We start from the raw sequence: 23,413 nt of genomic DNA, 5'->3' as shown, positions 1-23,413 counted from the left end.
CTAGGTTATTTTTTCCTTAAGGCTGCTTTCATATAACATAATTCGTTGAAATTCGTTGTTATACGAAATCCGACATATGAAAACCGACAGTGAAAATTCAAAGAACACGATCAGGCTATAAGTTAGCTATTTATTACTTTGGGTATCTTTGCTTCGCGACTCCATAAAGCCGGAAGTGGTTAAAACATAATTATAGTCATGTAATCCATGCATCTCAAATCGAAAGTGATTATTACAGGAAAGATATAAACAAGATTTCTTAAAATACTGATACGTCCAAAGGCCGTTTATGTACTAATACGAATTACTGTAGATTTGAAGAGGCTTTTGCTACATAGCCAACGTGTGTATACGCGCAAGAATCTGAACGTAAGTACAGAGGATATATAATCAATATTAAAACAATGTTAGAGTCATATATGTGTTCAAACTTGTGTCTGTAACCTGTGTCTGTGACTTTTAGAGCGTTAAACGTTAGTCTTCTACCGTACAATTACAGCAATTTTTGTCAATATTGTCGCAGATCATAGCTGGAACTTGCGGATCTTGTATTAAAGGGCGATATTTGTTGAAATTTGGGCAAGGCTTTGAATCCATATTATTATTATTCATATTCAATTAAGCGCAGAGGGAATATGACAACATAAAATTAATAATAATAAACAGCACACTATAGAGTATAGGCCGACTAACACACCACAACACTATAACACACCACAACACTATAAACACTATAGGCCGACTAACACACCACATATCCACAATGTAGAGTCACTATGTACACTGCGTTACTAAGCGTATATATCATACGTAGGATGGCAAGGCGAAGTAGACTTAAGTCCCGAGGAATGTCGTGAGTATTTGTTAATCACATCGCCATCAAATTGATACAACACAACAGCTTTGTTGAAAACATTGTCATTGTCATTAATGACATTATGTCTTAGAAGAATAATTCCGCACACATCTGTAGTTTCAAAAAGTACTACTGACATACTTCCCGCGTCTTGAGATGCAGACGTTGTAAATAATGCGTTAAATTCTGAGATTTGCAGCTGTCGACGCCTAGAACTATCAGATCCTAAAATATTTATTTCGATTCCTTGTGTATTCGCGGATTCTATTACGACATTTTGGCCTGTCAGTGCGAAAGGTAGACTATATATCGTAGTGTATTTGTTTGTTTCCCAGTCATTAATTCTATTTTGTAACCATGCACGGCTGGCACGGTAGCAGACGACTTTAAAAAATACAAAGTAAAACTATATCTGAAAATACAGAATATTGGCTATACAGAATACAAAAACTGCACTTTGTCTTTGGTATACGGGTGAAATGATGGTCTGCTCAATTTAGTTCTCGGTTATAACTCTATGTAATCTACCGCCATACAAAGTATTCAGCCGAATGTAACTGAATCCTATAACATAGCTACATGCAAAAGACCATTTTAACGCCCCACCCCCCTCCCCCAAGGAAACGAAGATTGAATTTATTTATTCAACTTTGCCAACATTTGCCAGCTTTCGCCAATTACAGCGGTCCCATTTATTATATGAATTGTAGTCCCAAGGCCTATTTGCATGTGTGTTGTATCTCTGTGGCACTATCAGAATTCTGCCTGCATTTTTACAAATGTAGACACCTTGTTAGGAAGAATGATTTGTGGGGGAAGGGATTTGCACAAGCAAACATTTGCCTTTTGGGCATTTATGATTCGGCCGAAATTTGACGTCATGATTTGACAATTTAGGTGATTGCAGCTGATAGAAAGGAGCTACATAGGTCGTCACGCTATGTAATCGCGGGCACATCATTCTACTTTGAATGCAGCTACTTCCATTTCTGCAGAAATATATGGAAAATGGCAATGCTGTTTGAGGAAGGTAGGTAAAAATTAAATTGTGTCCAGTATCCAGTTGGCAAACACTGCTAAACAGTATTTAACATGGTCCTTAATTTAAAGACCTTATATAGTATAGTGATCCAATTCATAATTTTGAGATTTGGTCGTGGCCTGAATTGTATTGCTATTATTTTCCCCAATTTATTTATTGATTTACCTATAGTTATACAATAACAGCTGTGAATACATCGATATTACTGTACGACGTTTTTTTCAACAGATCTCTTTGAACAGACAGGACAGTATGAACCACTCACAACTCGAATTCGAACTTTACTCCGTGAGTACAAAGATGGCGTCGGTATTTTTAAAGAATTGATTCAAAATGCAGACGATGCTGGAGCTACTAAAGTCAAGTTTTTGGTGGACTGGAGAAAAGGAAGAACGAGGAGTCTTTTCTCCCCTGGCATGGCTGAATGCCAAGGACCTGCATTGTGGGCTTACAACGATGCTGTGTTTACTGACGATGATTTCGAAAACATCAACAAGCTTGCAGGAGAAACGAAAGTCGAAGATATTTCAAAGATTGGTAGGTTTGGCCTTGGTTTCAACGCCGTCTATCACCTCACAGACGTTCCTAGTTTCATCAGCCGAGAACACTTGGTGGTATTTGATCCGAACACTCGCCATTTACAACGTCACATTAAGGACAGATCCCGTCCTGGAATCCACATCAATCTTTCCGAGAAACCAGAGTCCCTAACACGTTACCAGGATCAGTTTCAGCCATACAATGGCGTCTTTGGTTGCAACACAACGGAAACACGTGAAGAATTCTACTACGACGGAACATTATTCCGTTTCCCCTTCCGCACGGCCGCCCAAGCAAGAACTAGTGATATCATCAAAACCTCTTATGGTCGAGACAAGATTCAAGCTATTGTTCGTAGCATTTGTGAGTGCGCCTCGAATCTCTTAATCTTCTCGCAACATGTAAAAGAGGTAGAAATCTTTAAATTGGATGGATTAGACGAACCAGACGAAATGCGATTGGTGCTCTCTGTGAAGAAACCAAGTGTTAAGGTTGTCAGCCAGGAAGGCGTGAAAAGCAAAAAACCGTTTATCAAACAGTGTTCCAAATGGTGGAAAAAATACCGTGAATCTCAAAAGTCCTGTAGTGAATTCCCATCAAGTTGTGAACTTGTTAACATTGTTACTACAAAGGAGCAATCGGAATTAAGCCGATGTGAACGTCGATACAGAAGTGATCAAACTTGGCTTGTAGTTTCAACAAGTGGGACTAAGGATTGCCTCAAAATTGCTCGCTCACAAGAAGGGAAAGCTTGTGGTTTCTTGCCCTGTGGTGGGGCAGCGTTCGTCGTTTCTTCTAATCAGAATTCCAACCCAGATCTTTCTGGGGAACTGTTCTGTTTTCTTCCATTGTCTATTACGACTGGGCTTCCTGTGCATGTCAACGGCTTTTTTGCCATCATGTCTAATCGCGTTGAAATTTGGAAACGATCGACTACAGGAAACCAACCCGTCGAGGTGAAGTGGAACGAAGCACTGATGGAGGATGCATTAGCCAGAGCTTATATCATGCTTCTTGAAAACATGAAAGATTGGATCGGTAAGATTAAGGATTACGAATTTTACAGTCTGTGGCCAAGCAGTGACACCGTTGATATGAAATCTTGGGAGAAGCTAGTTCAGAAAATCTGCAGTGTATTGTTGGATCCAAAAACGAAGTTATTTTACAGCGATGGACACTGGATGAGTATCGACGACGGTCTCATATTGAGCGATGATTTTACGGGAATCTACAAGACAGCAGTGAAAGTATTAACATCACTAGGGATACATGTTATATACCTACCCCCTAAGATATTCAAGACTCTAGCGAAATTCGACCAAGGTGGCATCCTAAAACGACGCACTTTGTCGTTCACCCAGTTTATGAAGTCCTACTTTTTTGCAAACATCAAAACGCTCTCTCGTTCCCGAAGAGATGCTATCGTTTGCTTCGGTTTGGATCGAATTATGAAAAAAGATGAACCACTTTCAAGCCACTGTCTCCACGAAATTGACCTTTTCAAAGCAAATACCTGTATTTCTGTATCAGAAAAAGAAGAAACCCTATCGAGGCCTTCTCAACTTATCCACCCGTTCAGTGCTGCGGCGGGGTTGTTTTCCGAGCAAGATCACCGTTTTCCAGTTGGACATGGCCTGCGGACTGAAAACAGATTGTATGTTTTAGAAACACTTGGTATGGTGAAGGATCTTGATTGGGCCGGAATCCACGAAAGAGCTCAGTCGGTTGCCAAAACTAGAGATCTCGAACGGTGTCGAAAGTTAATAATCTACATTAACAAGCGAATAGATGAACTACCGTTAGATCTACATCGAAGTCTTCTTCAACATGTGAAGTTTTTGCCAGTGTCGAACAAACCAGTTGGAACATATCTTCTACCTTGGAAAGGATCAATGACTTTCCCTTCACTACAGCTTTTTTCGTCAAGCGAAATTTTCCTACCGAAGGATGCCAAGCTTGTCGGATCGTCCTGTCTTATTGTAAACACATCTAAGGAAAGCGGTTGTGGGAAGCTGAGTGAACAAGTGAAAAAGCTCCTGGGATTTTCAAGCCGTCATCCCGAAGATAAGTTTGTTATTCAACAGTTAGACGAAGCAATTAAATTTTGGAGCCGGTTAACTGAAAATGGGAAAAAAGAGCCGGGAGTAAGGCTCGCAATTGAGTCAATCTGTCAGAAAATATACGAATTCTTTAATCATAAGATCGTAGAAAGTTCTCTGAGCGAGCTAAGTAAACGAAATTGCTTGTTTCTTCAAGGCAAGTTTGTGCGAAGCAATAAAGTAGCTTATACGTCCAAAGGAAATGGAGCTCCATTTCTATTCACCTTACCATCCGACTACAAAAGAGACTATCGCATTCTTTTTGAAAGGATGGAAATCAAAGACACATTTGATGATGAAGATTACATCAGCGCCCTTTACGAACTAGAAAACACGAAACGTGGAAGTGCTCTGAGTGGCGATGAATTACAAACTGCAATATTTTTTATCGGTCAAATAGAAGTACAAAATCCCGCCGTGAAGGATTACATTGGTGAGATTCCACTTCCGGACACTGATAGCATTCTCCGACGAAGCAAAGATGTCGTGGTCAACCTGTGTTTATGGCTTGAAGATCCGGAAGATGATATAAAGGTCCACGAGAAAGTACCACCGCAAACAGCCTATGCTCTGGGAGCAAAATCTTTGAAGAATCGTATACTGGATGATTACGCACTACCCATTCGCTATGGTGAGTCGTTCGAACAACATGAAGAGCTAACCGACCGACTAAACGGAATTCTTGATGGATATCCTGCTGACGGAATTTTGAAGGAACTTTTGCAAAATGCTGACGATGCTAAAGCCTCGGAGATACATTTTATACACGACACTCGATCTCTTGAACGTGAAAGAGTGGTGACAAAGTTAGAAACGTCCGCGGAAATACAAGGTCCAGCACTTTGTGTGTACAATGACAGACCATTTAAGAAAAAAGATCTCGATGGGATTAGAAATCTTGGTAAAGGAAGCAAGCGAAATACTCCAGAAATGACGGGGAAATATGGAATTGGGTTCAATTGTGTTTACCACCTTACCGACTGTCCCAGCTTTTTATCCAACGACGACACCCTTGTGTTTCTCGATCCTCATTCCCGATATTTTGATCATGATCGTGGAAAGATATTCCAGTCGATGGATGCCAGATTTCGAGATATATACTCGAGTACACTCGACGGATATCTTGCTGACCATTTCAAATTAGAAGGTTGCACAATGTTTCGTTTCCCGTTGAGAAGAAAACGAAATGAATCCAAGATTTCCGCTGAGTCGCCGGACATGGAAAAACTTTTCCAGACCTTCCAAAAGGAAGCCCAAAAGTCGTTGTTATTTTTAAATCATGTTTAAGATAACATTTTCGAAAATTCATAACAACAAGCTCAAAAAATTTATCGGACTGAGTCCAATATTGTCCAAAGATGAATTAAAGCGAGAGAGCTAGCACGAAAAATTGTGGATCTTCACGACTGTTCAACAGCAGAATTGGATGGAAAGAAATTAGTTACACAATGATTAAGGAAACAAGAAGAAAGTCGGGAAATGGTTGATACAGAAGTGTATTGGATCAGACACTCAAGCCTCTTTTATGATCGAGAAACGGGAAAGTCCCAAATGGTCTGACGCTCGGTCTACTTCCACGCGGTGGCTTGGCAGCCCCTATATGGACTCTTTCATCGTCTTCTGATAAGGGTGAATCATCTTCCGACGAAGTAGAAACATCTTCTGAGTCAGAACTGTCATTCATCGACGTAGACGAATCATCGTCCAACGAAGAAAGATCATCTTCGGACAAGGAAGATTTATACTGGGACAATGAAGAATCAGCATCTGACGAAGAGAAGGAAGAAATGTCCGAATCGGAGGAATCATTCTATGACATATCCGAATCGTCTTTGAACAAGGAAGAATCATCTTCGGACAGAGAATTGGAAACATTCTCCGACCAGGAAGAATTCTCCTCCACGAGGGAAGAAGCAATGCGTGGCATAGTGTATTGCTTCTTGCCTCTCCCAGAGAACTACACTACCAATTCATATCAATGGTCATTTCGCTTTGGATAGCACAAGACGTGGTCTTTGGACCGAAACTGATGGGAAAGGAGGAAAATGTGAATGGAATGACTTCATGAAAAGCTGTGTGTTAGCTCCTGCTTACGCAGCTTTGATCTTAGAAGCTCGTAATCATCTGTGTGATGATAAGAATGACAGCCAACTATCACGTTACCATAATTTGTTCCCGAGGGTTTCGAGCGATTCTCCGTGGGAAGTCCTTACTACTCGATTGTATCGTTATCTTGGACACACAAGTGCAAAAGTGTTGCCATTGCTTGTTCCAACTGAGTCGGAAAATGATGCAAGTTGTGTCTTCGGCCATGAGATATCGGTAAACGATGATACCGAGGAACCCAATCTTCAAAGTTTTGCATGTCAAAGTTGGCTCTCAGCTGACGAAGGATATTTCAAGGAGTCTACTGAATTGAAGAATGACTTTTTGCATCTGTTATTAAGAATTGGACTGCCCGTGTTGCTGCGCGCCCCAAAGCGGATATACCGCAGTTTTGCATCTGCTGGAATAAGTTCGAATCGGATCAGACCTGCAAGCGTAATTAGTTTCCTAAGAGAATTTAAATCACAAAGATCCACTTGTGTGATTGGAAATCTTCCGAAAAAATTAGAAACCACCCCAGTTAACAGTATCGCTGAATTGTCTGAGTTGGTAGAGTATTGCCGGGAAGATGACAATTTTGACCAAAGACTATCAGGCTTGCCTCTTCTTCTAACACAAGATGGCTACCTTCGAGTTTTTCGACCAAACCAGCCTGTATTTCTTTCAGAATTTGGGGACCTTTTTCCAACTCAGGCGCACTTATTTGTTCATGCTGAAATTGTCTGTCAATTCCCGCGAAGCACTACCAAAGCAGAAGAGAATGTTATCCGAAATTTTACAGTTGAAAACTTGGCTGGACTACTTCCGGGTGTGTTCACAAACAATGTCTTAAGAGCTGTTGAAGATGATGGAACACAGGCACTCTTAGCTGGAAGAATACATTAAAAAAGTGGCTTAAACGGTTTTGGGACTTCTTGCAAAACTACGCCAGGCCTCAGCCCGGTGAGGATTCTGTCAGGTTAGATTGCCTATCGAAATGGCCAGTGGTTCCGACGACTTGTGGAAAGCTTGTGACGCTTCAAGACGCAAAATATATTTTGGATATGCGCTTCTAAGGAATGACGAATCTGCTGAAAAAGAGAAAGTTCGCACGTTCTTGACTGAGCTGGAATGTCCAGTACTAAACAAAAAGATTACCCTTCGGAAAAAAGTTTTCAGGAATACAGAAAACATTGGTGCCATAACTGATTCTTATGTTGCTCACCCTCATAACGCGGAGGATGTCTTGGTTGTGCTTTGCCACATGTTGAGGTCAAACGAACTCGACATTTCAAAAGTTTACGAAGACGATATTCGTAGCTTTCTTCGGTTTGTGCAAGATAACTACAAAAGGTCAGGGAATTTGGAAAAATGCAGGGAAATGGTAAAGGATTTGCCGTTTCATAAAGCATTGGATGGAAATTTTGTGAGTTTGCTTGGTCACTTCTCCACTTATGTCCTCGTTCCTCCTGGTGTCCCAACACAACAGCTACGTACACTTCAAAATCGAGCGGAATGTCTTTTCCTGAGCTCAGACGCATTATCCACACTCAAGGAACTTTACACAGATCTTGGCGTTAGAGGCGGTCACAATGTCACACAATTTTACGTGGAGTATGTCTTTCAATATTTCAAAATTTTCACCAGAGAAAGTCAAATAAAACATTTAGAATACATCAATGAGGAAGTATTTCCGTCATTGCCACAAGGTAAATCATCTTACAAAACCATATTCCTGAAGACTATGAAAGAAACTCCTTGTATTCCTGACGAAAATGGGCACCTCTATTTTGCATCTGATCTCTTCTGCCAACACAACGACGTGTTTGAAGCAATGTTTGCAGACGATCTCAAGAAATTTCCTCCGCCGCCATTCATGATGATCACAGGTCACAATTACTTCGCGAGATCGGATTGCAAGTTGAGGTTACACCTCTGTTATTTCTCCAATTTTGTAAAACGGTGGCCATGAATGGACGTTTTTTTAGAGACCGACAAAGCCGCTTTCAATCCGAACAACTTGTGAAGTGTCTATTTTCAAGAAAAGCCTTGCAAAAAGAAAAATTTCTTTCCAAGGTATCGCAAATCAAGTTTATTACCTCAGCCAAAGTGGCAGATGAACTAGCCTTAATTCACGAGCAGTACCAGTGTCCACAAAACAGCTATCCACCTTTCATCGCATTCTGTGATGCTGTTCCGTGGAATCGCAGACTCATATCATGGACTACTGTTTCACTTCTTCCAGACTGGGCCCAACCAATCGATGTCACAAAGTTTAACAACCTTGGTATTGCTTATTCTGGACCTGATTATATCAAAGTACTCAATCATCTGCAAAACATAGTCAACTCACCTTGCCTCGAATCAGTTGATGGTGAACGTTTAAAGAAAATCACGAAACTGATTTACAAGTTCCTGTCTGGTACTATGGAATGCTGCGGTCATAACCCAGATGACAGATGCACTGAAGTTTGTTTAGATATTGGTCGTCGCCTGAAAGGTAATTCCTGCATATTTTTGCAGGAAGGTAAAACGTTCGTGAAAGCAGAACAGCTGGTGTTCAGGATTTCTGAATCATACCCTTTGCAGCCATTTCTTTACCCCGTACCAATTGAATTTGGAGAATTACAGCACTTTCTTAAACGGCTCGGTGCAACTGTGAAACCAACACCGCTGCAGGTTGCACACGTTTTGACATCCATTCGCGAACAGATCGGAGAAGGAACGCTCTCTTCTGACCTAGACAATAAAGTGCGGTTTGCGATGCGTCTTATTTTTAATTTACTAGAAAAAGGCAAAAATGTTGATGGCATCGATGTCTTGTATTTGCCAAATGAAAGTCAACAACTTTTAAAGTCCTCTGAAATGATTTACGAAGTTTCGCCACGTTACACGGATATCAGAAATAGCCTTCAATCTCAGATTCTGTTGCGATTCACAGAGTGTGGCCTTAAAAAGCCCCCTGATTGCTATATTAATGCACTTCCAGAGCATTTGACTCCCGTGAAGTTCACTGATATAATCCAGGAAAGAATCGCCCTAGAGAGCAAGCTTTCCATATGTCCTGAAGCTCGAGGTGGTGTCATATGCAAATTTCAAGAACAATTTCAGAATCTGATTCGATCTGATGAATTTCAGGATGGGCTTAAGCGCTTACTAGTCCACGATCAACAAAAGCCACAGGATTTTGAGCAAAGAATAAAGAAACTTCAAACGGAAGTCGAGATAAAGTGTGCAGGATTCGATTGCATAAAAGTTCATGTGATTCGTCGTGATGCAGATGATGTCTTTATGAATTTAGAGGAGAGTTGTTATGCCGTTCAGGGAAAAGGGAAATGGCAATTGTACATGCAACACAAATTGAAAGGTGACGGAGGACTGACTTTTACTGCCACTTGTGTTAACCAGATTCTTGGAGATTGTATTCAAAAGGAAAAGGGATTAATTGCAATGCTCCACTGCTCATTGCCAAGCGAAATATCAAAAGCTTTGGATAAACTTGGTATTACTTGCAGTACATCCAAAAGCGCTGATGACATCCCAGACTCGGACGATGAAATGTTATTGGACTCTGGGAGTGATGATGATGGTCATGGGAGCAAAAGTCATGTAGAGGCGAATGGTGAACGTCTGGGGACTGGCAGGGGTAAAAAGCGTAGTGCTAAGTCTCATGGGGGATATAGTATTGGTCCCAGTTCACGTGGTGGTCGTCGAGGTCGTACGGGTGAAGATTCCAGGTAAAGTAAACAAGCGCAAAACTTCCTCATATTCCCCCGTAGGAAATGTTATTTTAGAAATTTTACATACCAAACACCAAGATATACGTAGAGGAGTACGTAGACAGAATTTATCGTTTTATGTTGTAAAGTTTCGTAATGTTGCCATCGCTAGTCCATTTTTGTTTAATTGGATATATGAGCACGTACTCTAACATATGTCGAAATAAAGTTTAGCTGTATTAACAGCTTTGATGTTACTGACAAGAATACGTCAGTCAAGTAGTTTAGCTGTAGAAATAGCTTAGATCGATGTAACAGACACGAATACTATAATGATTATATTTTGACGACTAGATTTAAAATTATGTCTAAAATAGTTCCATTAATTTGGGGGCGTCCAGAATAACATCAAACGAATTTTTCAGGACCGAAGACCACACTGAAGATGAGAAATTTTTTGAAAAAGAACCTGGTGAGGCTAAGCGATGGCTGCGTCAATCAGAGAGTGACTTGGGCGGTGCGAGGTGGCTCCTCCGATGTGGTACTCCTTATAATGCCATTGCTTGTTTCCAGAGCCATCAAGTGGTGGAGAAATGCTTGAAAGCTTTGCTATTTCACCACTGTGGTATCTCTGGAAAATTGCTACGCTCTCACGATGTGGAGGATTTAGCAATCAAATTCACCGAAGAAACAGGTCTAATGGACGAGATTGCCATGGAATCGGTGGAACGATTTTCCAACTATTACTTGAATACTCGTTATCCTAATCGTCACCCGTTTGACGTCGCCCCGTGTGAGGCTTTCAGCGACGATGAAGCAGAGACAGCCGTGGAAGAAGCATCCAAACTGTTTGACTTTGCTGACAATGAATTGAATAACAACGAGAATGGTTAGCGCAGCTTGTAATCTTGTGCATATCTAATTTTTTAGCGAGGTGAAGATAAGGCGTTTAGCGAGGCGTTTTGCTTGTCTGTGTGTCCAATTCTATGCAGGTTGTTTTAAGTACCAATTTTAGTATTAATCAATACTACAATATAATAATAGTACAGGGGCAGGGAACCGATATAATCTTTAAGTGGGATTGGCACCGGTTGCCGTTAAAATGCTTGCTACAAATTGGTGCAAAACAAATTTATTGAAACAAGAAGCTTGTTGCCTTCCCTCCCGCCTGTGCCACGTTCCAATTCTGTTGTGGTAACGCGTGTTACTAGTAATTCAGTAGTTCAATATTATGTATTATATAACACCTTATTAATATAATGTCTTTCAATTGTATCATTATTATTTCAAGTTGATCTTTTTTATCCTCGTTAAAGAACATTGTATCTTTCACCTGATTCGCATGCGCATCTATTTGAAGTATTGCACCACGGTTTTCCGCTGATCGCATGATAGTGCATACTCAATTATAAAGTTGCTCAATTCTCCTAATATTTACCCAAAATATCGCTTAAAAAAACGACTTTTATGACAAGAAAAAGACTACTTTATATCATTATGGTGGATACGGAAGGTAAATAGATACTAAACTACGTAAATACACGGTAAAACTGCCCATTATCGCAAGAAAAAGCTGCTTTGATAGCAATTCAAATATGTCCATATGTGGGAAATTTTGCAAGCGAGAAGGGGTCAACCGGCTAGCGAGAATAGCATCTTTGACACTTAGCAGAAGTTTGAGTTCCAATTTAAGGTTTAATACTGGGCAACAAAACTATTACACGATTTTAAAAGTGACTCCAAATGCCACACAAGATGAAATAAAACAGGCATATTACAGGCTGTCAAAGCTCTATCACCCAGACACAAACCAGTCTGAAAAGGCACATGATTATTTTACTGCGATAAACGAAGCATATAATGTACTGGGGAATGTGCCAGACAGAAGGAAATACGACCGAGGGTTATCGATAACACACAACCCAAAGGCGCAGCAAACCAATAGACAACAGCAAGCACAGCATTTTCATGGGAAAAGAATTGTTTATGATTTTGATGACTGGATGATTAAGTACAATCAGGAAGCAATGAAAAGGAGGAAAAGGAATTTTGCCATGAAAGAGAAATTTGAAAAACGGCATGTCACAAAAGAGATGGATATATTTAATCGTAATGTTATAGTTGCTGCTGTTTTGACACTAATTGGGTTGGTTGTGTTCATGAATGGCAAAAAGTAAAATTACAAAGATAACTGTTTTCTAAATTTTATATATCCCATACATGTAGTCTGTTTATAAGATTTTGTCTGGATAAACAAAGGGAAGTGTGTAAACTATACACAAGTGTTTACAGTGGCGTAGCCAGCCTGACGATTTAGTCATGCTATGCAAATTTTATGTTATTATCATTATTCATTTCTTTAGAAATTCATTGTTTTCATAGTCGATGAACACCAAAATATTAGCATAGCATGAGTAAATTGTTGGGCTGGCTACGCCACTGAGTGTTTAACAAGAACCCTTTTCTTTTGATTGGTGGGGGGGGGGTATTTTGTCACCTTCCCCCTCTCCACATATTTTGTACCTGAGAAACCCCCCCCAGATAATAATCTTGTCAACCTATTAACCTTATGCTAGCAAAGTAAACCAACCTTATATTCTAGAATAAGCAATTTTATTTTGCAATTGCTATGAAATTATATTTATTATGAAATTATCAATATAAATGGTCACAGCTGCCTCAAGTGCAAACATATTCCTTTAAAATAAAATGTAGAACCACACCTCAGTAAGAGCAAACTGATTAGTACCCTTGGCTGTATCCAAGGCACATAAGCATAAATATTGTCAGACTGCAATATGTTTTCAACAGTTGATACTCAATCCAGATTAAAGATTCATGTGTTAATCAGTGAAATCAATCACCAATCCAATGACTACACAATAGAATTGCATGTGCAAACCTCTAAATTATCCATCCTGTACAAACCCCAGGACTGCCCGCTTACTGTGTCTAGCTAAATCTCTTGTCCATAGACATTCCATTTATGACTTTGGGTGCGAGATTGTATACAGCAAGTGACCTATACCTACACTACACTCATTTCTTTTCGGTGTTTTTACACTGCATGGTGACTGAGGCTCGATATCGGCATTTTCATCTCAAATTACCATCCCTCGCCGGTTTCGACTTTCGACATGAAATCCTAGGCGATGCGTTTCGTTTTGTTGCTACTTAAATGAATTTACAACAGTTTTTTACTGATAAAACGTATACTCAATATAAACTCTTAGCCAATTTCAGGCTTAACCTTGCAGTTTCATAAACTATACTTTGTTTACATATGAGGTCATGATTTGTTATTAGGCGCCATCTTGGATTCTTGGTTTATTCAACTAAGCTTATTTCTGCTTTACAAGGGAACAAAAGTAAGTAATTTTACTTCTGACAGTCTTGTTTATTTTCTAACTGCTCATCATCGCTATCGTTTAGTTTGTGACAATTAAATTACAGTAAGGATAACCGTATGATTATTGATTCGTGCATTTTTTTAAAATCAACAAAAAAGGCGGGAATATTTTTTGCGAACAAACTATTGCTCTTATTGAGCATTTAATGTTTTGAAATGATTTCAAACTGCCGTGAATTTCGTAATAAGAAAATATTTGCCTATCAAACGAGTGTTTGAGTCTTGGAAGTCCTCTCGTCGGAGTCGTTTGTGTCAAGAAGTCTTTTTTTCGTGTTCCAGCTACTTCTATTTTTATGTGAGGAACTGTTAACGGGTGAGTTCTCACGCAGCATCGCGCTCACGCGCTCAGCGTTTCGTTTTCTCATCCTCTCCTTTCCCAACAGCGATTCGTAGAACGCGTTCCTGAGCAAGCGATTGAGCCAGTAATAGATCAGCGGATTCACGCACGAATTTAGGAACGTCATGAGTTTCACGACCGCGTTGAATATCGGTTTGATGTTCTTGAATGATGGCTGGAAGCAATGCGGACAGACCATTCGGAGAAAATAGTAAAAGGTTGAAGGGCCCCAACAAATCACGAAGGCCCCGACCACCAGTCCCAAAGTACGTGTTATATCGCGTTCCCTTTTTTGGGTGTTTTTATCCTTCATCTCGACCGCCGGCTGCCATTCGTATTGCGAGCTCGTGGGGTTGTTCCCTTTCTCTAAGAGTTCTGACTTTCTATTCCGAGAAAATCTCAACGCGTAACTTACTGTATACACGTGACAGAATAACATTACGAGAAAGGGCGCGAACACGTTTGTCGTAATCACCATTAAGCTCCACTCTCGGGTCGGGTCGTAAACGCACGGTTCGTCTTCGGTGCCTTTTTGCCAAAAGAAAGGTAGGGCCGCTACAACTGCGGCGTCGAGCCATGATATCGTTAGGAAAGCAATCATCTTCTTCTTTGATAACCACATCCTAGAAATTTACAAAATAATTCCTGGTTTGCATATGACGTCATAATCAATCATTCGGCGCCATCTTGGTTGGCTCTACAAAGTTTACTTTTGTTTTTCAAGAGAACAAATTAACGTTACCCCCTTTCCATAAACAGCCATAAATTCGAGTGTGATATTGACCTTACCTGTGTGTAACAGGTTTGCTGACTGCAATGAAACGCTCGAGGCTGATCGCCATCAGACTCAACACCGAAGCGTACTCCGTGAAGAAATACGTAAAACGGAATACATCGCAGGTGAGACCTTCCCACCATCCACCGCGCACGTGCTTTTTCGCGATATACGCGGGCATGGCCAACGCCCCGCACAGCAGGTCGGCGACGGCCAATGATATGATAGGATAGTAGACGACTCTGCGTAGGCCCATTTGCTTGTAGAAAACAAAACACACAAGACTGTTGCCGATCACGGATACGAATATGAACACGCTGAGCACGATCGTCACGCTTAAATGAAGGGCATCTTCGTCGATTGTCGTACGACGGTCGGAACGGAACGCAGTGGATGTTATTGCGGTTGTTGTTGAAGTGTTAAATAGGTTTTCCATTATTTCTTTGTATGGTCTAGAAAAGGACATGAGTTTATGTTATTCGAATTTTTGGTAATTTTTTATCTTCAGACGTCTCTCACATTGTTATCTTTAATTATTTCTGTCATTGCCTGGTCCTTTGCTAGAAACCCTCTGAGCTTTTCGGCATATTTTGATGTGGGTGCAAGTTAATTGATAGAGGCGGGGCATTTACTAATGTTCTGCGTTTCCATCCAATCAAGAAAACTATTTATCATAATATTTTCAAAATAGTATCGAAAAAAAAATCAATGTTCTACGTTTTCATCCAATCAACGAAAACATTTATCATAATATTTTCAAAATAGTATCGCTGTATCGGGGGGAAATATGCATTTGTTGAAATACAAGAAGCAATTTTTCTTCGGAAATTAATTTTTAATCAGTCTATCATCACTACTGCCTTCGGCAACTACTGAATTAGAACGTTGTTCTGGAAATATTTTTACCGATTGCAAAACTTTTTCCGGAAGAAAATTTAAAATGCAACTCCGAAGCGAAACATAACTTACAGAAAACCATATTGCACAGGAATTACATCTTGCAATCAAAGAATTAATTCATGCACGCTCTGACCTTCCAGCCGTGAAACAACTTTGGATGCGGTTAGGCCGCCATTGTCTGTGTCAAAATTTAGAGGCTTAGGAATAATTGGACCTCTTTCAGTATTATTCCGTTTCCTGACAGACAGGAATATATATACAACATAAAAACTAGAATAATTGAAAAGGAATATAGTGAATGTTTAGGAATAATTTATGAGAATCATTCTAAATGGCATTTAGTACTTAATACGCTTAACTCAAATGTCAGGTCGCGTAGTAAATTTTATCGGTTGCTGAAGACACTAATGATCGATTCCCCGAAGAACCTGTACGACGTGCAACTGGTGCAAGATGGTTTTCTAAAACTTGATTTAATTCTTCTATTGCATGATATATCTTCCCACTTGCTGCGACTACAAACGACTGGTTTGCATAAACCGGTTGTGATAAACTTATAATTATTGTTCGAACTCAATGTATATTCGTTTCTAAATGCGCCAGACATTAGGTAATAACATTCACAGCTGGATATCGAATATTGGCATGTCAAACAACAGCTTTTGTTTTAAAATATCAAGAAGTGCCTTAAAACCCTATGCATTTTTACTGCGTTCTATCTAACGGCATAGCATGCAAGCCAAAGAGTAACCCTTTATATATTCATTATGTTTTTCAGTTCAACTCTTGTGGATTTTTTTTTGAATCTATATTGCTCCGACAACTTCTGCAGACTAGACCAACTTAGATATATTCAAGGCATGTTTTGATTACGTGCTTATTGTATCTTCTTGAGCCGGGAAGGCTGTTTCCATGGTGTCTCGTGCGGTTTCTTTGAAACGAAAACAACAAAACCTTTTAATTTTACTAATTTTAATTTAAGCCATACGTACTACTGTATCGATCAGTCTCGCTCACTTCATAATTATAAATACATATTACATAATATGTTACTTGTACGTGCATATAGCTGCATCACTGCATGTGAAACTGTGAAAGCATAATTTGTTTGGTTTAACTTAGTTCGCCAATGTTTTCATTACCCTCGACAACACATATTTCATTCTCAAACCAAACTATAATTTACCCATTTACCAATCCGAAGAATTTTTCCACCGCGTTTGATGTTATTTCTATTATATTGGTTTGCAAATTTCAGCGCGGTTCATATTTCCCGCGCATAAATTACTGCAGAGTTTGTAGCGATTGAGAAATTTTCTCCCAACGGCAACATTAATTCAATTTTCGTCACATTGTTGGGAACGCACGTCAACACGCTCTCCGTTTGCCTGTTGCGAGCCGAAATTATTAGCAAACGTCCACTCATATATTAAGATAACAAATATATTTCACATTTTAACCTAACTTTCGCGGGGGTTTTGCGAATTGTGACGGTTGCGAGCACGTCAGCCTAATGGTAAACAAAAAACTATCATATGTAGTTAACATGGGTAGACTGAAAATGAAATATATTCAACTGTGGATCATCGAATCACGCTGTTCATTATTTTCCTATGTCAATATATGCATGAATAAAAGCCGTTTGCACACACATTATATATGTTAAATTTTACTTACGATTCGAAGTATTTTCCCCGAAGCTTTCTTCTCCCTTTCGTGTTTTATACTTTTGTATAAGAATTCAAAGTTCAATTGCGTTAAATTTAACGCGCTAATATGGTTTTAAATAGAATTTTGCGGCATCTTAAACTATTGATCTTTCATGCTTTGCGGTTCGGATGTTGAGTGTCTCAGAATCTAAATTTTCACATTCAATTATTCATGAAATTCCTATTTATGTGCAAATGTGGACAAATTGAAATGGCCTTTAATAATGAACATTTCGTTTACGCAGATGCAATGTGTTATTATCGCAGTTACATTTTGACTCGCGGCGGTAAGATGTTAAGTGACAAACATAATGATTGTAGAGGTGATGTACCAATGGACGACTTGACTTGTGCTTTAGGCTAATTTCTTACATCGATGATAAAAAGGACATTTACTGAAAGAGCTCACTAAAATTAGTAAAACTGCCAAGTTTGGCTGGGAGTTGTTGTAAATTACGGAAAATATAGCCATGCAAAGTTCGCGAATTTTGTATACTTTTGAATTACGGCCGGAAGTTTGTAGCTAATTTAGTTAAACATTTTACAAAAGTTACGTATTTTACAAAATTTCGCAACCAAACTTGCATTTGCAGTAATTAAAGTAAGATCTTTCTAGCTGTGGTGATTTATTTCCTTCTAGTTACTTCCATCAAAATCTAGTCTAAAGCGCAAGTCGTCCATTAGCAAGGACAGGTTAAATGCCGAATTCAACTCTTCTCTAGGGCCCGTGCGTTAAATACAATTCAGCTCTTCAGTTTCGTGGCTGTTCTCTCAACATATGCATGCAATGGCACGACCTTGTCCTTTGTAAGACTGCGCATGCGCTTAAGCGAAAATCCAGGCTGTGTTCAGGATATGAACTTAGCTTGCAGACTTCTTTCGCTTAAGAAAAGAAAGAAAATCGATAGAAAAGTAAATCCAAAAAATAAATATTAAAGATTCTGGTTGCCCACATTTGCTTAAAAATCCACATTTGCTTGGTTTCTAGAAAATATTCGTGCTGCTCCATGAGCCGTCGATATTATTTGGTCAGATTGATATACGTTGTCATGCATGTAATAAGCGTTCAAAAGGTCCATCATAATTACAGTTCGCTTTTGTTGGTTTTTATAAAGCAACCGATGAACCGTATACGTGATATATATATTTTGTTTGCCAAAACATTTTATGATGTAAAAAACTACATGGCAAAAATATCCCATGAAAGAGTTCGGTTTGTCAGCTTCAGTGGAAAACAGGCGCTAATTACACTAATTATATATGCCAGCGATGTATTTTCGTTGAATAAATAGCGGACCTGCAGAAGGGCTTCTCAGCGTTTGAACGTTTGCTCTCGTGTTTCGATCAGGCAATCGTTGGAAGCAATGGGCAATTTTCCAGCCGGAAAGCCAAATAGTGAACAAGAGAAGGTTTCCGCATTTTGCAAACGCAAACAAAGGGTCCGACTCAAGTGACGCCTTTTGTCCTATCGTTATTCGATGTTAATTTACGATGCTCTAATTTGTATACGAGTAATTAGAATTTCGGGTATATCTTTCAACGCTGTGTTCGAATACCATATGAAAATAATTTTCAAGAGTTTCAAGTTGTAATATCATTATGTGATAATTTTTCTCATATTATTCCAGTCGGATTCTTCAACGTATATACAATTTAAGAAGTATTATTATTTAATTTGACGTCTTCGAAAAGAAAAAGTATTAGTATATTGCATGTCTTTGTTCCGCCACCCTCGTTGAAATAAAGCCAATATTTTCTATTTTCAAGTAGTGTTTTGTTTCATTAGATCTCCTTTGAGCATTCAGTTGGCCGTGGCATCTTATATATGAATGTAAACATATACTTCAACGTAAGGACAACTAACTCTTGAATGGAACTCTAGCTTTTTATTAAAATAAAATTAGTCGATTTGAGCTACCTCTCTTATATGTAGCTCTAATTTGCTTCGGTTCGTTTTTCTTTGTGTGTTTCCAGAGTAAATTCACGACCGAATGCACTTGATATTATTGATTCTAACTTCTATAGCAGTTTAGCTAAAAAGCATGCGTTTAAAAATGATCATTTTCTAGGCAGATATATGCAACTTTTCGCTTCTTAAAACTTCCCGCATGCATATGCATTTATATGTAGAAAATATATAGCGCAGCTGCATGCATGAAACACTTACCACAATTTGTTCTTCCTCCGCAGTCAACTGTAGCTACTCTAGATGTCGAATCTCAACAACTCGCGCTTGTCATAAAAAAAAGTATCAAGCATTGAAATATTCGACATTTTTTGAGCCGTATCATCAAATCCATCATTTGATTATCGATACAGCAATGCACGTTACATGCCCATCAAGCGCCCTTATCTATTCGAAGCAGATGACACCTCCCATGCAGCGGAGCAAAAGAGCATTTTGCATAAAACGTATGCTTTCGGCATGCACGTATAATCATATTCGTAATATATGCCGCTTGAATCACCGATAATTGTTCTAGTTGCAAGAAATAATTAAAAGTCCAAAATTGTTGATTTTTGATATTACTTATAATGACGAAAGCGGCCCAATATAACCGTGCAGTTTTCTATTACGAAGAGAAAATTGAAAGGTTAAAAATTTTCAGTTCTATTTTGAGGTGATTTTTTTTTCATGTGTTTCCTTAATGTTATTACTTATTAGCGATAAGACTGATATTAAAATATCATGATGTTGAGTTTCAATCAATTAAAGTTGCAGCTTAACTGAGGACTATCTATACGTGCAGTAAGCAGGTATACACACCACTTGAAGCTTAAATTCACAGCAATAAATCTAATGATTTCACGGAAATAAATGCACGCAACATTGCGTTGGATGTTTGTGCATGCGTCACGCTATATGGTTATGGATGGGCGATTTGGGGATTTCTAGAGTATTCGAAAATGTGAGAAATTTTGTTAGTAATCACACTGAAAGATATATTAAGTAAATTTTGTTCGAATGCTGGACAATTTTCTAAGTAAAGGTGAAAATATGATAACTTTCTAGCTGTTGAAAGTCTCAGCAATAAAGTTCACAGTTAATATTCGATCTCATATTTATAGACGGACGGTTCTATATCCAACGTATAAGTCTAAAATTAGACTGATAATAATCGAAGATTCATGAATTGCTTACGTGTAGAATAAAGTCCTTTTTCGAACCAAAGAGAAATAAACAAGCACATTCAACGGAGTTACGTTTTGCAAATCTTCCGCTGTATTGTCAACTTTATTTAGTCCAGTCTGCCATTTTGAAATGTTGCTGGAAGCCTGGAAAATACGTGCTGCGCGCTTTGTTTTTATATAACACTTCGGCGGCAAGTTTCGAGGCCTCCCGCTGTCAGAAGCTTGAAACCGCAGGTGAATACCTGTAGTATAACATCGATTGATTGTATTAAGGTCATATAAGACTGTTTGAATAAAAAATGCAACAATGAATAGAATATTAAGTCTTCACAGCGCAAATACAGCCAACCGCTATCAAATATTTGACTTATTACTTATAACATTATCCGTACTTACAACACGCGGGCTAAGGGCATCTCATTTGTTGCCACGGGGAGAAATCATTTAATTTTGCAAACGAATTATTATACAATACAATATTGACGATAATTAAGTTAGGATATCCACATTTTATATATATATATATATTTATATATTTATATATATATATAATATATATAATATATATATATTATATAATATTATATATAATATATTATATTAATATATATATATATATATATGCATTAAATGAAGTATGAATGGACTATTTTATTATAATTTATACTATTATTCATAACAATGGTCATGAAATGTAGTATATACCTTATGCTATATACGAAAATATACTGCGAATATTTGTCAAAGTACCCTTGGCTCAGCACCTTTGAAAAACACCAAATATTGCTAAGAAGGAGAATTTTGAATTTTCAAGGATGTAAGAGATCCTTAAAATTAATTATTCCATGACACATGCGCAGTTCAATCTCCTAAGCTACTTCTATTTACTTAGATATTTAGAGCGTGGCATCGTCTAAACCCTCTCGAGTTTTTAAAACACACTTTTCTTTTGTGTTATAAGTTTATGTATTTTATTGTTTACAAGTTGTCGGCAAGGTCTCTGTTAAACGGCATAGCATGCCGTGGTCACATGCTGATAGACTTCATAAAATAACATCCTTAACAAGAGAACTTCCTCGCATTTATTGCAAACGGAAGATCATCGATATATATGTCACTTCTGGATATAGCCAATGCATGGATATTGTTTTTTAAAAACTGTTGTTATACCTGCACGTATATATGAATGCATACCGACTCATGAATATTATGATCAAATATCACACAGTCTTTGTTTAGCGTCTATTTATACATGCTGACAATATGATATAATTTCATCAGTAGTATAATCTTAATTCACACAATATACCCAAACAGGTTGGCTTAATTTGTATCGGACTCCATTATATTGTATTGGGCTCTCTGCATGTCACTGTACAAGCGCACGATGCCTACCGCGGCGCTGTAATGAAAACTGAAAATGGGCATTGTTGGGGCAATTCATGTTTTGATATTGACACCTATTATGCACTATATAGCCTTGCTTTTGATGTAAAACACAACTAGCTACGTTAAATTTCAATTGAAATACGAACCTACAGTATGTATGTATGCACCGAAAGTATGGATGTACATTTTCTATGAAATTTGATTGTTACTATATTAATTGAATTAGGAGCGCGCCCGTTTAAAGTGCTTTGAAACAGCCGAGTTTAATTACATCCAATGTATATATATGTAACCTAAAGTGAATTCTATAAAGCACTATATTGGCTGACGGGCGTGATAACTACCTTAGCTTACCTCCGCAGTAAGATGTAGCTAGAATATATAGCGTTTAAGATAATCTTTTTAATGAGGAATATAGTCTAACATTTAGTCTATAGCTAGAAACATCTTGACACATGCCGACAAAGTATTATTTAAACTGAGTCTATTTGATGTATGCATATATAGCCATGAACTCCAAGCACTTCAAATATACTGAATCGTTATATACATTATGATAGCTATATATATGAAAGGAATAACTAGTAAAAAAGTTGTATATAATTATATGACTATGAAATAGAGTCCACATTCTGTGTATTATTGGCTGTTGAGATACATGTATATATTAAAGGTTCAAAGTTTATGTATATTCAAATAAATTAAACATATACTTACCTGTCGAATTCCCACAGCCTTGCAAATTTCGCCTCTTTAATTAACTGAGATATTTGGCTTTTCTAAATATATACCGTCTTTCTATTTCGATCAAATGTTTATGTGAAATATACTTTCTTTATGTCTTTCAATAGTTTATTCAACCCTTATCATATGATCTCTGCTGCCCATGTGAATTGGAGAGATATATAAGGTTATACAAACTGAAACCATACTTCCTGCATGCCAGCTAGCTTCTGGGAGAATCTCGAACGAAACCCTGGCTCAATTAACTAATAATAGAGCGGGGAAAGTTTAACTTGCGTATCTATAACTGTCGATCGCTCCGAAATGCTGTTACTTCTGATTTGAGATCGATGCAAAACTCAGTTTTAACGGTAAATTGAAGTATTACTCAATATTGAATCTCCCACGTATCAGTATGTTTATTTAAGATATGTCACTAGAGAATGGTATGCGTCATTTCCCAACCAAGTGTGTAAAATATTCCAATCCAAGACGCAATATAACTATAAGCACATGTCAACCTCTTGAGAACGGGCCATGCCCAGTGCTATAACGGTAAAGCTGAACGGCCTGAACCTGTGCATTTCTGCCAAATCGAAGGCCTATATGAAAGTGCTTCTTAAAGGCTGTTCGCATGAGCCTGGTTACCGGGATTTAACGAAGCAAAAAATGGACTTTGAGGTGTTGAAATAAGTAAA

The 23,413-nt window shown here is 38.4% G+C and overlaps 3 protein-coding genes across 7 annotated transcripts; 2 read left to right on the top strand and 1 right to left on the bottom strand.

The window, feature by feature from the left end:
* Window positions 1-315: 315 nt before the first annotated feature.
* On the top strand, window positions 316-8,495 carry LOC114523906 (sacsin-like; the record flags this gene model as incomplete). The annotated part of the gene is given in 6 exon segments (XM_028544968.1): window positions 316-369; window positions 1,754-1,886; window positions 2,127-5,818; window positions 6,166-6,488; window positions 6,490-7,501; window positions 7,602-8,495. Coding segments are annotated over 5 exon segments (5,943 nt in total), but the record flags the coding sequence as incomplete, so codon positions are not given.
* A 65-nt stretch (window positions 8,496-8,560) lies between these two features.
* On the top strand, window positions 8,561-11,557 carry LOC114524035 (sacsin-like). The gene is made up of 2 exons (XM_028545147.1): window positions 8,561-10,359; window positions 10,767-11,557. The coding sequence occupies exons 1-2, from the start codon at window positions 8,591-8,593 to the stop codon at window positions 11,233-11,235; spliced, it is 2,238 nt and encodes a 745-aa protein (XP_028400948.1). The 5' UTR covers window positions 8,561-8,590; the 3' UTR covers window positions 11,236-11,557.
* Window positions 11,558-13,596: 2,039 nt separating this feature from the next.
* Window positions 13,597-23,037, bottom strand: LOC114523986 (dopamine receptor 2-like). 5 transcript variants are annotated; one of them, XM_028545067.1, is made up of 3 exons: window positions 22,710-23,037; window positions 14,877-15,314; window positions 13,597-14,710 (listed from the first exon to the last, which is right to left on the bottom strand). In XM_028545067.1, the coding sequence occupies exons 2-3, from the start codon at window positions 15,296-15,298 to the stop codon at window positions 13,954-13,956; spliced, it is 1,179 nt and encodes a 392-aa protein (XP_028400868.1). In that variant the 5' UTR covers window positions 15,299-15,314; window positions 22,710-23,037; the 3' UTR covers window positions 13,597-13,953. The 5 variants fall into 5 exon arrangements, with proteins under 5 accessions (XP_028400868.1, XP_028400869.1, XP_028400867.1 ...); XM_028545068.1 differs by lacking the exon at window positions 22,710-23,037 and adding an exon at window positions 20,614-20,693; XM_028545066.1 differs by lacking the exon at window positions 22,710-23,037 and adding an exon at window positions 19,639-19,931.
* Between the last annotated feature and the right edge of the window lie 376 nt (window positions 23,038-23,413).

Source organism: Dendronephthya gigantea, unplaced genomic scaffold, assembly GCF_004324835.1.
Source record: "Dendronephthya gigantea isolate DGI-Jeju-01 unplaced genomic scaffold, DenGig_1.0 000029F, whole genome shotgun sequence".
Taxonomy (NCBI): Eukaryota; Metazoa; Cnidaria; class Anthozoa; order Malacalcyonacea; family Nephtheidae; genus Dendronephthya; species Dendronephthya gigantea.
Note: the sequence above shows the minus strand (reverse complement) of the source record. Positions and strands in the feature narration are given on the sequence as shown.